The sequence below is a fragment of the Scyliorhinus canicula genome, chromosome 7 (genome assembly GCF_902713615.1).
Source record: "Scyliorhinus canicula chromosome 7, sScyCan1.1, whole genome shotgun sequence".
Lineage (NCBI taxonomy): Eukaryota > Metazoa > Chordata > Chondrichthyes > Carcharhiniformes > Scyliorhinidae > Scyliorhinus > Scyliorhinus canicula.
This window is the reverse complement of record NC_052152.1, coordinates 164,770,866-164,782,937: the sequence shown is the minus strand read 5'-3', so window position 1 is coordinate 164,782,937 and position 12,072 is coordinate 164,770,866. Positions and strand designations below refer to the sequence as shown.

At 44.7% G+C, this 12,072-nt stretch overlaps 1 protein-coding gene across 3 annotated transcripts in view; it reads left to right on the top strand.

Annotated features, from left to right (window-relative positions):
- LOC119969496 (fibronectin type III domain-containing protein 11-like) overlaps positions 1-12,072 on the top strand; it is a 289,739-nt gene that overhangs the window by 89,401 nt on the left and 188,266 nt on the right. For 2 of the 3 annotated variants that reach the window (XM_038803184.1, XM_038803183.1), the window contains exons 2-3: positions 1,375-2,290; positions 2,889-3,366. The exons of the other annotated variant lie outside the window; for it this stretch is intronic. In XM_038803184.1, the coding sequence (XP_038659112.1) occupies positions 1,392-2,290; positions 2,889-3,060 (1,071 nt within the window). In that variant the 5' untranslated portion in view covers positions 1,375-1,391 and the 3' untranslated portion in view covers positions 3,061-3,366. Of the gene's footprint in view, positions 1-1,374; positions 2,291-2,888; positions 3,367-12,072 lie in introns of those variants that run through there. 3 annotated transcript variants of the gene reach the window in all.

The window sequence follows — 12,072 nt, the reverse complement described above, 5'->3', positions numbered from 1 at the left end:
TTGGTATTCCCCTCGATGAGCGGAGCTGGGAACGTACAAATGGAATGTATTCATATTCAACAAATTACAGCATTTATCTTGAAAAAAAGTGAATGCAACACTCTCACTAAGAGGCTCATTCATGGTGCAAATAGACTTTTGTACGTGGGTGGGTAGCCTGTTCTTGATGTAATCAAACGGGCGGCATGCCAATCAAATGTTAATGAGGCCGAATAGTTAAAATCCACAGGGTCACACACTAATGATTAAGAACCAGAAATCAGCATCGCATGAACTGGAACCTGCATATAAAAACAGTGGGTCATAATTATAAAGTCATTGTAATAAACTCAATTGGGAATTCAGGAGAAACTTATTTACCAAAAGAGGGGACAGAATGTGGAACACAGAATCATTGGGGCAGACTTCATTGACAGGTTTACAGGAACACTAGAATAGTACGTGACAAAGGAATAAAAGGAAATGTTGATGGAGGCAGGGTGGGACGAGGTTTGTATGGGGTCTAAACACCAACATAGACTGGTTGGACTGAACAATCTGTTTCTGTGAAGTAAATTCTACCGAATGAGTTTCTGCCCCTTTTTCATTCTCAGTGTACCTTGAAATTTAGCATTCCCCAGAAACAGCACACAGGAAAATCTAACCATTCCTTTCTCCATCATGAATTACTCCGTTCAATTACATTCACAGCATAATCTGAATGTGTGAAGCACAATGAATACTGAAGTTATTCATGATACGATAAATAGCCACAGTCACAGTAGGAGGACAGCTGGAAGTCAGAGATAAAGATGTCTTGCACGGGAATAGCAGATTCATCCCGAACAGCTGCTGTCCGGAAAATTGGGGGTAGAGATTGTGGCATGAAATTGTTGAACTCAATGTTGTGTCTGGAAGGCTGTGAAGTGCCAATTGAACGGTTACAGCCAGGGGCCCTCTCAACCGTAGTGGAAGGGAAGTGAAACCGGGAGATGTGCATTCACACACAGACTCATATGTTGCATGAGTTGGAGGGCTGATTTAGCTCATTTGGCTGAACAGTGGGTTCTTGATGCAGAGCGTGGGTTCAATCCCTGTACCGGCTGAAGTTATTCATGAAGGCCCTGCCTTGTCAACCTCACCCCTCACCTGCGGTGTGGTAATCTTCAGGTTAAATCACCACCAGTCAGCTCTCCCCCTCAAAGCAATTTATGGTCATCTGGGACTAAGGCGACATTACGTTTATTTTACATATGTTGTGGGCAAATTACCAGTGTTGGCTTGGATATTGAATGCAGTAAATGCAAAATAGAACTTATATTTTATTCAAATAAACATTAACCTGCTTGTGATGAGTTGGGTACTTATACTGTTGATATTTTGCCTTCCAATCAGTATTGTAGAAGAAAAGAATGATGGCTTTGCATAGCGATCAATCCACGCCGAAGAAAGAAACTGCACGAGTTAATCAATGTGGGATCCTTGGTGATGCCTGGAGAAAATATGTGGACAGAAAAAATATAGTTCTGCAGTTTCTGGGAAACAACTTAAACACGGACATCCTGAAGCACTATGAAACGAGATTGGAACTGTTGAAAAAATGCTCTTATTACGTCGACGTATTACCAAAACACTTGACATTAGGAGACCAAAACCTATTTCAGCCCAATGTACTCTACCAGCTGATTGATCCATGTAAATTTCTGAGGATGAAAAAGATAGGGACGACTCAGGTCAAAATCCAGCTTCTGCTGCTAAGGGAATATCTCAGTGAGCTGAAATATGGACGCGAAGAGTTGAAAGTCATTGCTAAGATATCAGATGTAACACTGTTTCTTTTACACTGGAACACTACCTGTTCTAGACTTGGACAGCTCTTCAATACATTAAAAAATTTCATATCAGTTCTTATACCTGGCAAACTTTATGTGAAGCATCATTTGATGAGTGATGCAAAGTCAAACAAAATACCGCAACTCAGAGTGGTACTGAGAACCAAGATGCCTGTATTGTTTGATCGGAAGGAATCATCTGCTTATCACAATTCAGTGGAGTTGAAGTGGTTGGTCCTCGGGGAAGAAGCGCATCATGAACTATATGAACTCAAATACAAACTCTTGGAGCCTCATTATTGCACTGAGAAGAACCACTTTGGAGTGATTTCTGTAGAATCGGGCAGTATTGAGATTGGAAATCTGCTGCCGGACAGTTCATATGAATTTACAATTAGCCGAGCAGAAAATTACACACTTGTTTACTCAGCATGGTGTGACATCATGATCCTAAAAACAAAAGCATCAAATCACCTGCAGTATGTATCCAATAAAACACGCAGTTTCACATAGATTTTCAAATAATTATAAAAGGCATTTTCGATCTACGCATACTGAAACATTTTAGCAATTTCAGCTCCACCTGAATTTCCTTGCATGAATATAACATACAATATTAGATGAAAATACACAAGTTTAGAAATAAAATAGCAAAGGACAGGAGCAATAGCAAGAAAGTGATTCGGACCATTTTCGGTATATTTAATTTTGCATAGCATACATTTTCCTTGTGTTCATCATCTGCAAAGCACATTTGAAACACACTGACATCATTAGCTACCCAATACTTGGGCCCATCACTTTAAAAATACCAATCATTCCACAAAATTCACATGAAAACAGTGATGGTTATCTTCATTCTTGCTTTAATTATCAACAACGTGTTGTGTTGATTAGGAAGCAATTTTAAAAACTGGCTCTTGGCACTAGTTTTCACATTAAACTTGCTTCATAGGTTGTAAGTTTTTAAAAGGGGAAGTGCCTATGTAAAGCTATACAATATCATCCTAATTGATTTACATATTTTGTACTTAATTATTTATTTGCTTCCCTTAACTAGGCTTCTCTATATTACAGCTTATTCCCAGGCCAAGTGTATTATTCCCAGTCTGCTCCAAGACATTCGGCAATTGCATCCTCTAAAGAATTCTCAGAAGCTGCACATGAGATGCCCGACCTAACTCACTTGGTCTCTTTCCCACCCTGCTATGGAGATCCATTTAAATCCAGCTCATCACCTCCTCTATAAGGTGTGTCGCAAAGATATGTTGGGCACATAAGGAATTATGGGTGCAAACCTACATCCTACCCATGGTAGAATGTACTAGAGGACTACTGCATCACAGTCTGCATTTAAACTGGTTAAAGGCTCAGTGTTAGTCAAGTTTTGTCACTTCAAGCCTTCGAGAACTGAAAGAATTTTGATTATTAAGGTTTAATCTCAAAGTTGGACCTCTTGTCAGCTCAGTGGTGCTTTCAGAAGACTGAGTGCATCACACAAATGACTTGTATAAGTAGAATTATGCTCACTAAAAATAAACTTATGTACAATTAATTTTCGGAAGCTTCTTTTATAAAGTTTGCAGTGCACATTTCTGTAGATTAAAAAAAAACTTGACTTACAGGGATTGTGGTACCAGCCTATGCACCCCTTCCTCACTTCACAGACACGTGGCATTTTCTGGGTTTCAGCTCAGAGAGTACCAGCAGGACTCTTAACACCCAAGTGGCCATTCTCCATGTGACCAGTTTTGAATGTCAATGTGGCATTTAGAAAATGTATTCTTGCTAGACCAGAATTTGTTGCCTATCCCTGATAGCTCTTAGGAATGTAGCTCTCCTTAGTTTAAATGACACTGCGAGGCCAAGGAGCGGGTTGGGATATGGTTGAGACCTATTGTAACATCCTTCTTATAGCATCAGTCAAGGTGACAAGGAAACAGTGAAAGAGGGAGTGTAGGAAAGTGTTGTCTGGTGTTGGGCATAGTTTGGTGGATCTTAGTAAGATATTCATCGCCTTGAATCTTTTGTCCATCAGGATGCACACCCGACGGTCCCGGAAATGGGCGTGAAGCACGCTCCGGCCACGGTTGGTCGCACAGCGCAATTTCACGCTGGCTGGCCAATTAGTCGGAAGCCAGCATGAAGCACACTCTGTGAAAGGCAGAGCTTAGCCAGGAAGGGCAGAAAGGCCAAGAAAAGGGAGAGTGCGCATTGGTGTTTCCAATGTGCTCCCTCAAGGGAACAGCTCCCTTCAAGCTGACTCAGGCAGCTGCTGACGCCTGAAAAATAAATTACGATGGAAAAACTATGCAAGAAAAACTTGCCAGCATATTCAAACACAAAGCTCAGTCCCAAGACATGTTTTATATTTCATTTCGGCCCGGACAGTTCATCCCACCCTGAATCAAGGTTGCAGCTAAAATTTAAAGGCTGCCTTGATAATCGGCCAGCCCGCCAACTGTAATAGCAGATGGACCACATAAAATTGCTTTCAATTGGCTCCTTAATTGACATCTTGATTGTTGGTGGGCACGCCTCGAACTCGTGCCCATGCCCCCAACCAAAATATTGTACCAGTGCACAATGGCACCAATTTCACACACTTCTGGGTCAGGCAAGTGCCTGCCCGAGCAACATAACATTTTGGCCATAGTATTAGTTGGTTCACCAGGAACTAGTAGAAACTGCATACATAGGTAGAGTAAAGGTCCAAGCTAGGAGATGCTCCATGCTTGCTTCTACACACGGTTCTGTCCAAAACACGGGCAGCACGGTAGCACAAGTGGATAGCACTGTGGCTTCACAGCGCCAGGGTCTGAGGTTCAATTCCCTGGTGGGTCACTGCCTGTGTGCAGTCTGCACGTTCTCCCCATGTCTGCGTGGGTTTCCTCCGGGTGCTCCGGTTTACTTCCACAGTCCAAAGACGTGCAGGTTAGGTGGATTGGCCATGATAAATTGCCCTGAGTGACCAAAAGGGGTTAGGAGGGGTTATTGGGTTATGGGGATAGGGTGGAAGTGAGGGCTTAAGTGGGTCGGTGCAGACTCGATGGGCCGAATGGCCTTCTTCTGCACTGTATGTTCTATGTTCTATGTTCAAAACTATACTGTAGGGTCATGTCTTCTCGTACCACATTATGTAGGTGTCCTGTACTCAGTTATACATTAACCCTTTATGCACCAGGCCTTTATACTACACTTACCCCAATTCAATGTATTTCCAAATTACCCCAGCTGGCCCCTTGTATTTACACCATTACTATTACCCCAACATTCCCCCTCAATTCTCTCAGTTCATACATTGAGGCAGACTGGAGGCCTTATTATCATTCCATCTCTGTCCTCATTACTGGCAGAGGAGTGATAGGCTCTGTCACTGGCAGTAAACTTTATTGATTCAGTGGTTGTTTTGGAATCTGGGTGCCCTGTCATCCTCTTTTTCCATTCTTTCGCATTGAATTGTTGATGGCCCAATTGTATTAATAGATGAAAGTTGGTTTTTCCAACTCTTTATGAGGCAGGTGAACTCTTTTCTCATCTTTACAATGTATATTGTCTTCTTCCTTCGTGCAGCTCACTGTGATGCAGGCGGGGATTGAAGATGGTTCTTCCTGTTGTGAGGGTGTGACTTGGTAATAAGCTCACCTTTGAGTTGAATGTGATACGCTGTCGCCAATGGGCGGCTCTTAATCGGTTCCAGAATTGTTTGTGGCACTGTCATGCTGGCTGGAGATTGCAGCATCTGCTTTGTGGTCTCAGCTTTTATCTCTCCAACTGGCATTGGAACCAAAGGTTGAGGCTCTCCTGTCTTTGGTCCCTCCCTTCTCTGCCAGCTACTCAAGATGTCGTAGTGACCAATGTTTGGCTGGTCTGAGCAATGAAGGGCTTCCGTTACTTGTCACAAAAGTAGGGAAACCTGTCTTCAAAAAAAAAAGAAGATAATTCAGAGCTGAGTCCCAATCAAGGGAATCCTTCTTGTTGGAACTCTGAGGATCTTGCAGTTCTGTATAATCTACAGCAGTGGTTGTTTCGCCATCTTCTACCATTTCGAGGAGATTGAGGGGCATCTCTGCTCAAGAGAGAAAAGGAGTAGTTAAAGATGACGCTCATCAGCTCAAAGATTTGTTTGCTGATGATCAGTAACCAAACACCTCCGGGTCCATAAAGTGGCATGTCTGTTGTTTCTAGACAGACGTTTTGCAGCCACAGTTCTTTGTCCGATAGGACTAGGTCCAACTTAAAGTTTGTGAGATGGTGATTAGATAAGGTGTCCGCATTCTAGAATTAAAATCCAGAATTGTTGGCCTCACCCAAGAAGCATGGTTGTGTCTCCTCCTGGTATGCTGCCTTGACCTCATAAACCTTGTGGGATCTTTGATGCATTTTGAAATTGTGGCTTTGCAAGGCTTTCCAAAGTGTCCCAATCAGTTACGTTGAAAGCATTGGGCTGAAACTCCAGGACATTGATCCTGCCTGTGGAGGCATTTTGCTTCACAGCACTTGCATGGTTGTTACACTAGCCAGATAGTGTGTTGCTTCCCTTGAACTGTAGTGTCCCTGTTTCTGGGCTGTTTCACTAACTGGACAGTGGAGTGCACCATAGTTTGCTTTCCCTCCTTAATATGGAGTTTGCTGTCAAAAGATTTCAGATTGCCTGACATTCTGGAGGGTTTTCTCCGCGTGAAGCATGCTTGAGAATGTGTTCACCACCACTCCGACACTATTAAATCCTGATTAGCTCCGATTTCAGGTCACCGCGATCAGAGCCTTCAGCCACTCTGTACAGATCATGAATGAAGGAGTGGCAGGTTCTCCTGGCTGCTGGATATGTTTGTTGGATTCAGCCCATCCAAGGACTTTTCTACTTCTAAGGTTAAAATGAGTAGCGAATGATTTTGAAACATAATCAAATTTTGCCGCTAATTCGTCAATTCCTTGTCTAGCTATTATGTTGTCAGCTACCAGGCCTACCGAATAAAGCAATGTGTTAACTTGCTCATCTTCTGTCTTTTCATTCAGACCCAAAGCAATCAGGTATCTAGGGAATCTCTTTCTTCAAAGTCCCCAATTTTGAGATTACCTGAGCCTTGGATGAGACCAAATTGATCTGGAAGAGTGGATTTTTAAAAATAAATTTAGAGTACCCAATTCATTATTTCCAATTATGGGGCAGTTTAGCGTGGCCAATCCACCTACCCTGCAAATCTTTGGGTGGTGGGGGCTAAAAATCCACGCAAACACGGGGAGAACGTGCAAACTCCACACGGACAGTGACCCAGAGCCGGGATCAAACCTGGGACCTCGGCGCCGTGAGAAAGAGTGGATTTCTGATCCATGGTTAAAATGTTTAAATTTCAGGTTCAGTTTTAACATGCTTCTGAAAAACCAGGATGCCGTCATTCGTACACTTCTTCACAAAGGATTTTCATGTGCTTGCCAGTTTTGGCAGCTCCTGCAGTAATGGTGCTCGCAATCTCAGCATTTAAATGTTTTCAGCAATGGCCAATTTTTTTTGTTTGGAGCGAGTTTGGCCATTGACATTCAGACACCAACTTAGGAATTGATTTCCTCGGACTGCGATTTAAACAGCAATTTCTGACCACTGCAGTATTTAACGTTTTTCAGGACTTGTGCTATCCAGGAATCTAACATTTTTAATTCACCCCTGCTAAGTCGGCTGCTCCGTATATTTTAGATATATTAAAGCTGGACCTCCATGGGATTCAATCCTCTGCTGCAGTAAGGATTTAAATTTCTGCCTTCAACTTCCAAACCTCTCTTTGGAGCTTTTCTCTGGTAATTTCCATCTACGCCTTCAATTCTTGAGCTTTTCTTCAGGTCAGAATACTTCTTCAGTTTATTCTTCAATTTTCAAGAGGTTTAATATTTTTCTGTAGTCAATGCTAGGTTTTGAATTGTTCCATTCACTGCCACCATGTTATAAAGTGTTGGTCATAGTTCGGTAGATCTAGTTAAGGTATTTGCAGTCTTAGGTAGTTCAACAGAAAGTATTAACCACAAGAAACTATATGCATAGGTACAGGAAAGGTCTAAGCTAGTAGCTGTCTCCATGCTTGTTTCTACACAGGGCTCTGTCTAAGACTACCCTAACCCCTATGTATGGGCGATGTGTTCTTCTCATCACAGTACGGACGGCACTGCACTCAATCCCACGTTAACAGTTTATGTACCAGACCCTTATACTACAGAAAGAGGGAAGTAAAGAAGACCTTTTCTTTATATAATAACTTTTTTCTCCTCCTGAAAATAACAAAGGAATTACTGAATGAAAAAAAGACTAAGGTCCACCAAGTACATTCTGCAGTTCTGGTACTTGCATTAAACAATAATAATGGAGCTATCGATTTATCGCAGCAATCAATCTCTAATAATTCTCCAAAAATGACACCATCAAACAGTGGGGGATCCACAGGTCCAAAGTTACTTTTATCCTCCCAAGCATATCACTCTTACATGTCGGGCTGGATTCTCCAAAAATGGAGCTATGTCCCCACGCCAACGTTTGTACTCTTCACTTTCCTTCAAAAGGTCAAGAGCGATTCTCCTAACTGCTGGGGGCTAGCAGGGCTCCAGGGAGCTGTTCGCAGATCTGGCTGAGGAAAGGGCCCTTGGATGTCAGGTCAGTAGTCCGCGGCCGCGCCGTGCGACATGGCAGTCTCGGACTGCAAAGCGACATCCAAAATGTATGCCCACCCAAAGATGACACGTGTCCGCGGATCTGAGCCACCCGATCGCTGCCCCGGCTGCCCATGAGGACCCCCCGCTGCTCGATTCTCCCGCCCCCCCCCTCCCCCCCCCCCCCCCACCAGGCTGGCAGTGGACTGAGTCCGCAGCTGCCACCCGAGGTTCCCAACCGGCGGTACCTGATTAGAACCATGTGTCGGTAACTCAGCTAGTTTTGCCCTGAGAATTGCTGTGGGTGTGGGGGGGGGGGGGGCCCTCTGTGAATGGCCCCCCAGCTATGCCGCGTTATCCCTGCGTGAGTGATTCTCCGCTGGAGCGGCATGGCCATGTTCCTGCATAAAAATGGATTCTCCCTCCCCACGCCAAACCCAATTCTGGCACGGGGCTATGGAGAATCCACCCGTCATGTGTCAAATTACTCATCCAGGTACCTCAAAATACCAATTCCTGGAATGAATCTATCTTGTATTTGTTTGAATGAATCAATATCTGCTGCTTCCACCATCTCCCTGGGCAGTATGTTCAACATACATTTTGATTAGTTTTGAATTTACACACCTAAGTATGTTGTGCCCTCTGGGCCTACTTTGTTCGAAAACAGTCCACCAATTAGTTAACCTTTGTAGTGGAGTCACTATTATGTTGTAGGGTAACACGGGAAGCACATGGCTCTGTGGCTAGCACTGCTGCCTATGGCGCTGAGGACCCGGGTTTGGATCCCTACCTTGGGTCACATCAATAAATTATTGGTAAACATCAATAGATGACAAGGATTAGTGGTGTAGATTGAAAGAGAAATGTTGGCCAAGGCATCATAGGAACATGCTTTCTTTTTTAAAAGTAACAGGATATTTTGCATCCATCCAAACAGGCGGAAGAAGTGATTTAACACCTCAACTGAAAGCCAGCAGGCAGGATTCTCCCTTATGGAGACTATGGACGGGATTCTCCTTTGTCCAACACCGATATCGTAATCGGCGATCGCATGGAGAATCCCTTCCAGCGCTCAAATTGGGGGCGGTGCCGGTTTGACGATGTTTTTTGATTCTCCGCCCCTCTGAAATGGCACCATCGTGTCGTGTGCCGCATGCCATTGGAACAGCGTTGGTGTGACATCGGGAGGTACTCCCGCGATGCTCTGCCCCAATGGGACGAGTTGCCGACCACACGGTTGACCTGTGGTCTGAGTGGTCGGGAACCCGGCGTGGCAGCTGCAGACTGTGTCCAGCGCCCCCATACTCGACTGAGAGCCATGCTGCAGACTGCGGGGGCGGGAGGCTTTCGCGAGGGCTGGGCGACTGATGGGGTGTGGCCAGGGGGTGGGGCTAAGGCTTGTCTTGTGGGGCCGTTTGTAGCAGGTCGAGTCTGTGCCATGTTATATGGCACGACTACTGCAGGTCATTGCCGTGCCCTTTTGCGGCCACAGACCAGGCCATTCTCCGTGCGTTTTTGAAGTGGGAACCGGGGTTCTACCGAGGGCCGCTGCTAGCCCCTCACCGGTTCAGGAATTGGTGAGGGTTCGGTGCCGATTTTGGCGTTGTAAAACGCCACAGTTCCCACGCCAGCGTAGGCACTGACCCTCGGAAACGGAGAATCCAGCCGAATGTTCTCCCTCCGGAGTTAAATTGCACCTGATTTGTGCTCACGCTGAGTGCGCAAATCAGGAAGCGAGTCCCAATCCTCAGCCATATAGATTTATGCACAGTGGGGATTGCGAGAGGTTTCCTAGGGAATCCTGCTCTCGGGCCGCCATTTTGAGTGGGCGACCCAAGGAAGTCCAGTGGCTGGGGCCCCTCCCCCTGCATTGCACCTCTGCTCGCTCTCGGGATTTTTGTGTCACCCTCTGCTCTGCCCCCCCCTCTCCCCACCGACCCACTCCCCCCACCATAGACCCTCTAATTAAAGAGACCTCCATCAGATATTCCCTAATTAAAGAGACCCCCAACAGAGACCCCCAGAAGAGAGATTCCTGTCTGAAAGTCCCCAGAACAGTGACCCCACTGGAAGACCTGAGAAAAGGGGCCCTTGTATGGAAGGATTGAATTGGATTTTGTTTATTGTCACGTGTACCGAGCTACAGTAAAAAGTATTTTTCTCAAGCAGCTCAACAGATCATTAAGTATACGAAAAGAAAGGAAATAAAAGAAAATACATAATAGGGGAACACAAGGTACGCAATGTAACTACATAACACCGGCATCGGGTGAAGCATACAGGGGTGTAGTGTTAATGAGGTCAGCCCATAAGAGGGTCGTTTAGGAGTCTGGTAAGAGCGGGGAAGAAGCTGTTTTTGAGCCTGTTCGTGCGTGTTCTCAGACTTCTGTATCTCCTGCCCGATGTAAGCAGTTGGATGAGTGAGCAAGACAGGTGGGAGGGGTCTTTGATCATGCTGCCCGCTTTCCCCAGGCAGCGGGAGGTGTAGATGGAGTCAATGGATGGGAGGCAGGTCTCCAGAAGAGATATCCCTGTATGGAAGCTAGAGAGCAGTCCAGACAGAGGCTGTGAAAAAAAATGCTGTTTTAAAACATACCTGTGCAATACACCTGCTGGTTCAGGCACAGGAAGCAATATCTGTCAATTGCTGGAAAGTGGAAAACAACCAGCTTGGTATAAACCTCCCCAGATCTTTAATCTGCAAGCCATTCATTCATTTATCTGTGATACTAATTTTGAAGTAGTCTGCTGTCAAACTAACTGCAATGTTTATAAACATCAAGCTATGATTGACAGCTCCTGGACCACATCAAAGAGAGTTAAGTGCTTTCAGTTAGTACAACAGCTAACCACTTCAAAGCCACTCTTGTGTAAATGTAGATGAATGGAACAATGCACCCAGCTGGGTGTGGGTGTAAGGTGGCAATCACAAACTAGTGAAATCCAGATCACAGAGAAATGAATGAATGGCTTGCAGATTTTTTTTTCACTGCCTTTGTCTGAACTGCTCTCTAACTTCCAGACAGGGGCCAAGCATGTCGAGGAGAAGGGAAAATAAAGGATGTTTTTATATTTTATAGGTCAATATCAAAGGATAGGCATCTATGCACTTAAATTACGCCATTCTAATGTTTCTTCTGAAACAGAATTTGTGACAACTTTCCTGTTTCCAATGTTTGGTATTTAGCATTGGTGAAACTTTCATATGAAGCTTTTGCTTCTCAAAAAATGTTCACTGTTCCAGCCAGCTGCTGGCCAGAGTAGATGGGGGAGAAACTGTTCCAGCTCATAAAAGCATCAAGAATGCGCGGGCACAGATTTGAAGAGATTTGCAAAAGAAGCCAATGTAATGTGAGAAAAATTGTTTGCACACAATGAATGGCCCGGGCCTGGAATGCGCTTCCTGCAAATGTGGTGGAGGCAATTTCAATTGAAGCATTCAGGAGGGCATTAGATGATTGTTTGAATAGAAACAATATGCAGGGGTACAGGGGAAAAGGCAGAGGGATGGCACTAGGTCGCAATGCTCATTTTGAGTGCCAATATGGGCACAATGGGCAGAATGGCCTCCTCCTGCACTGTAACTATTCTGTAATTCTGTGTGCAATATATATTCCAACAT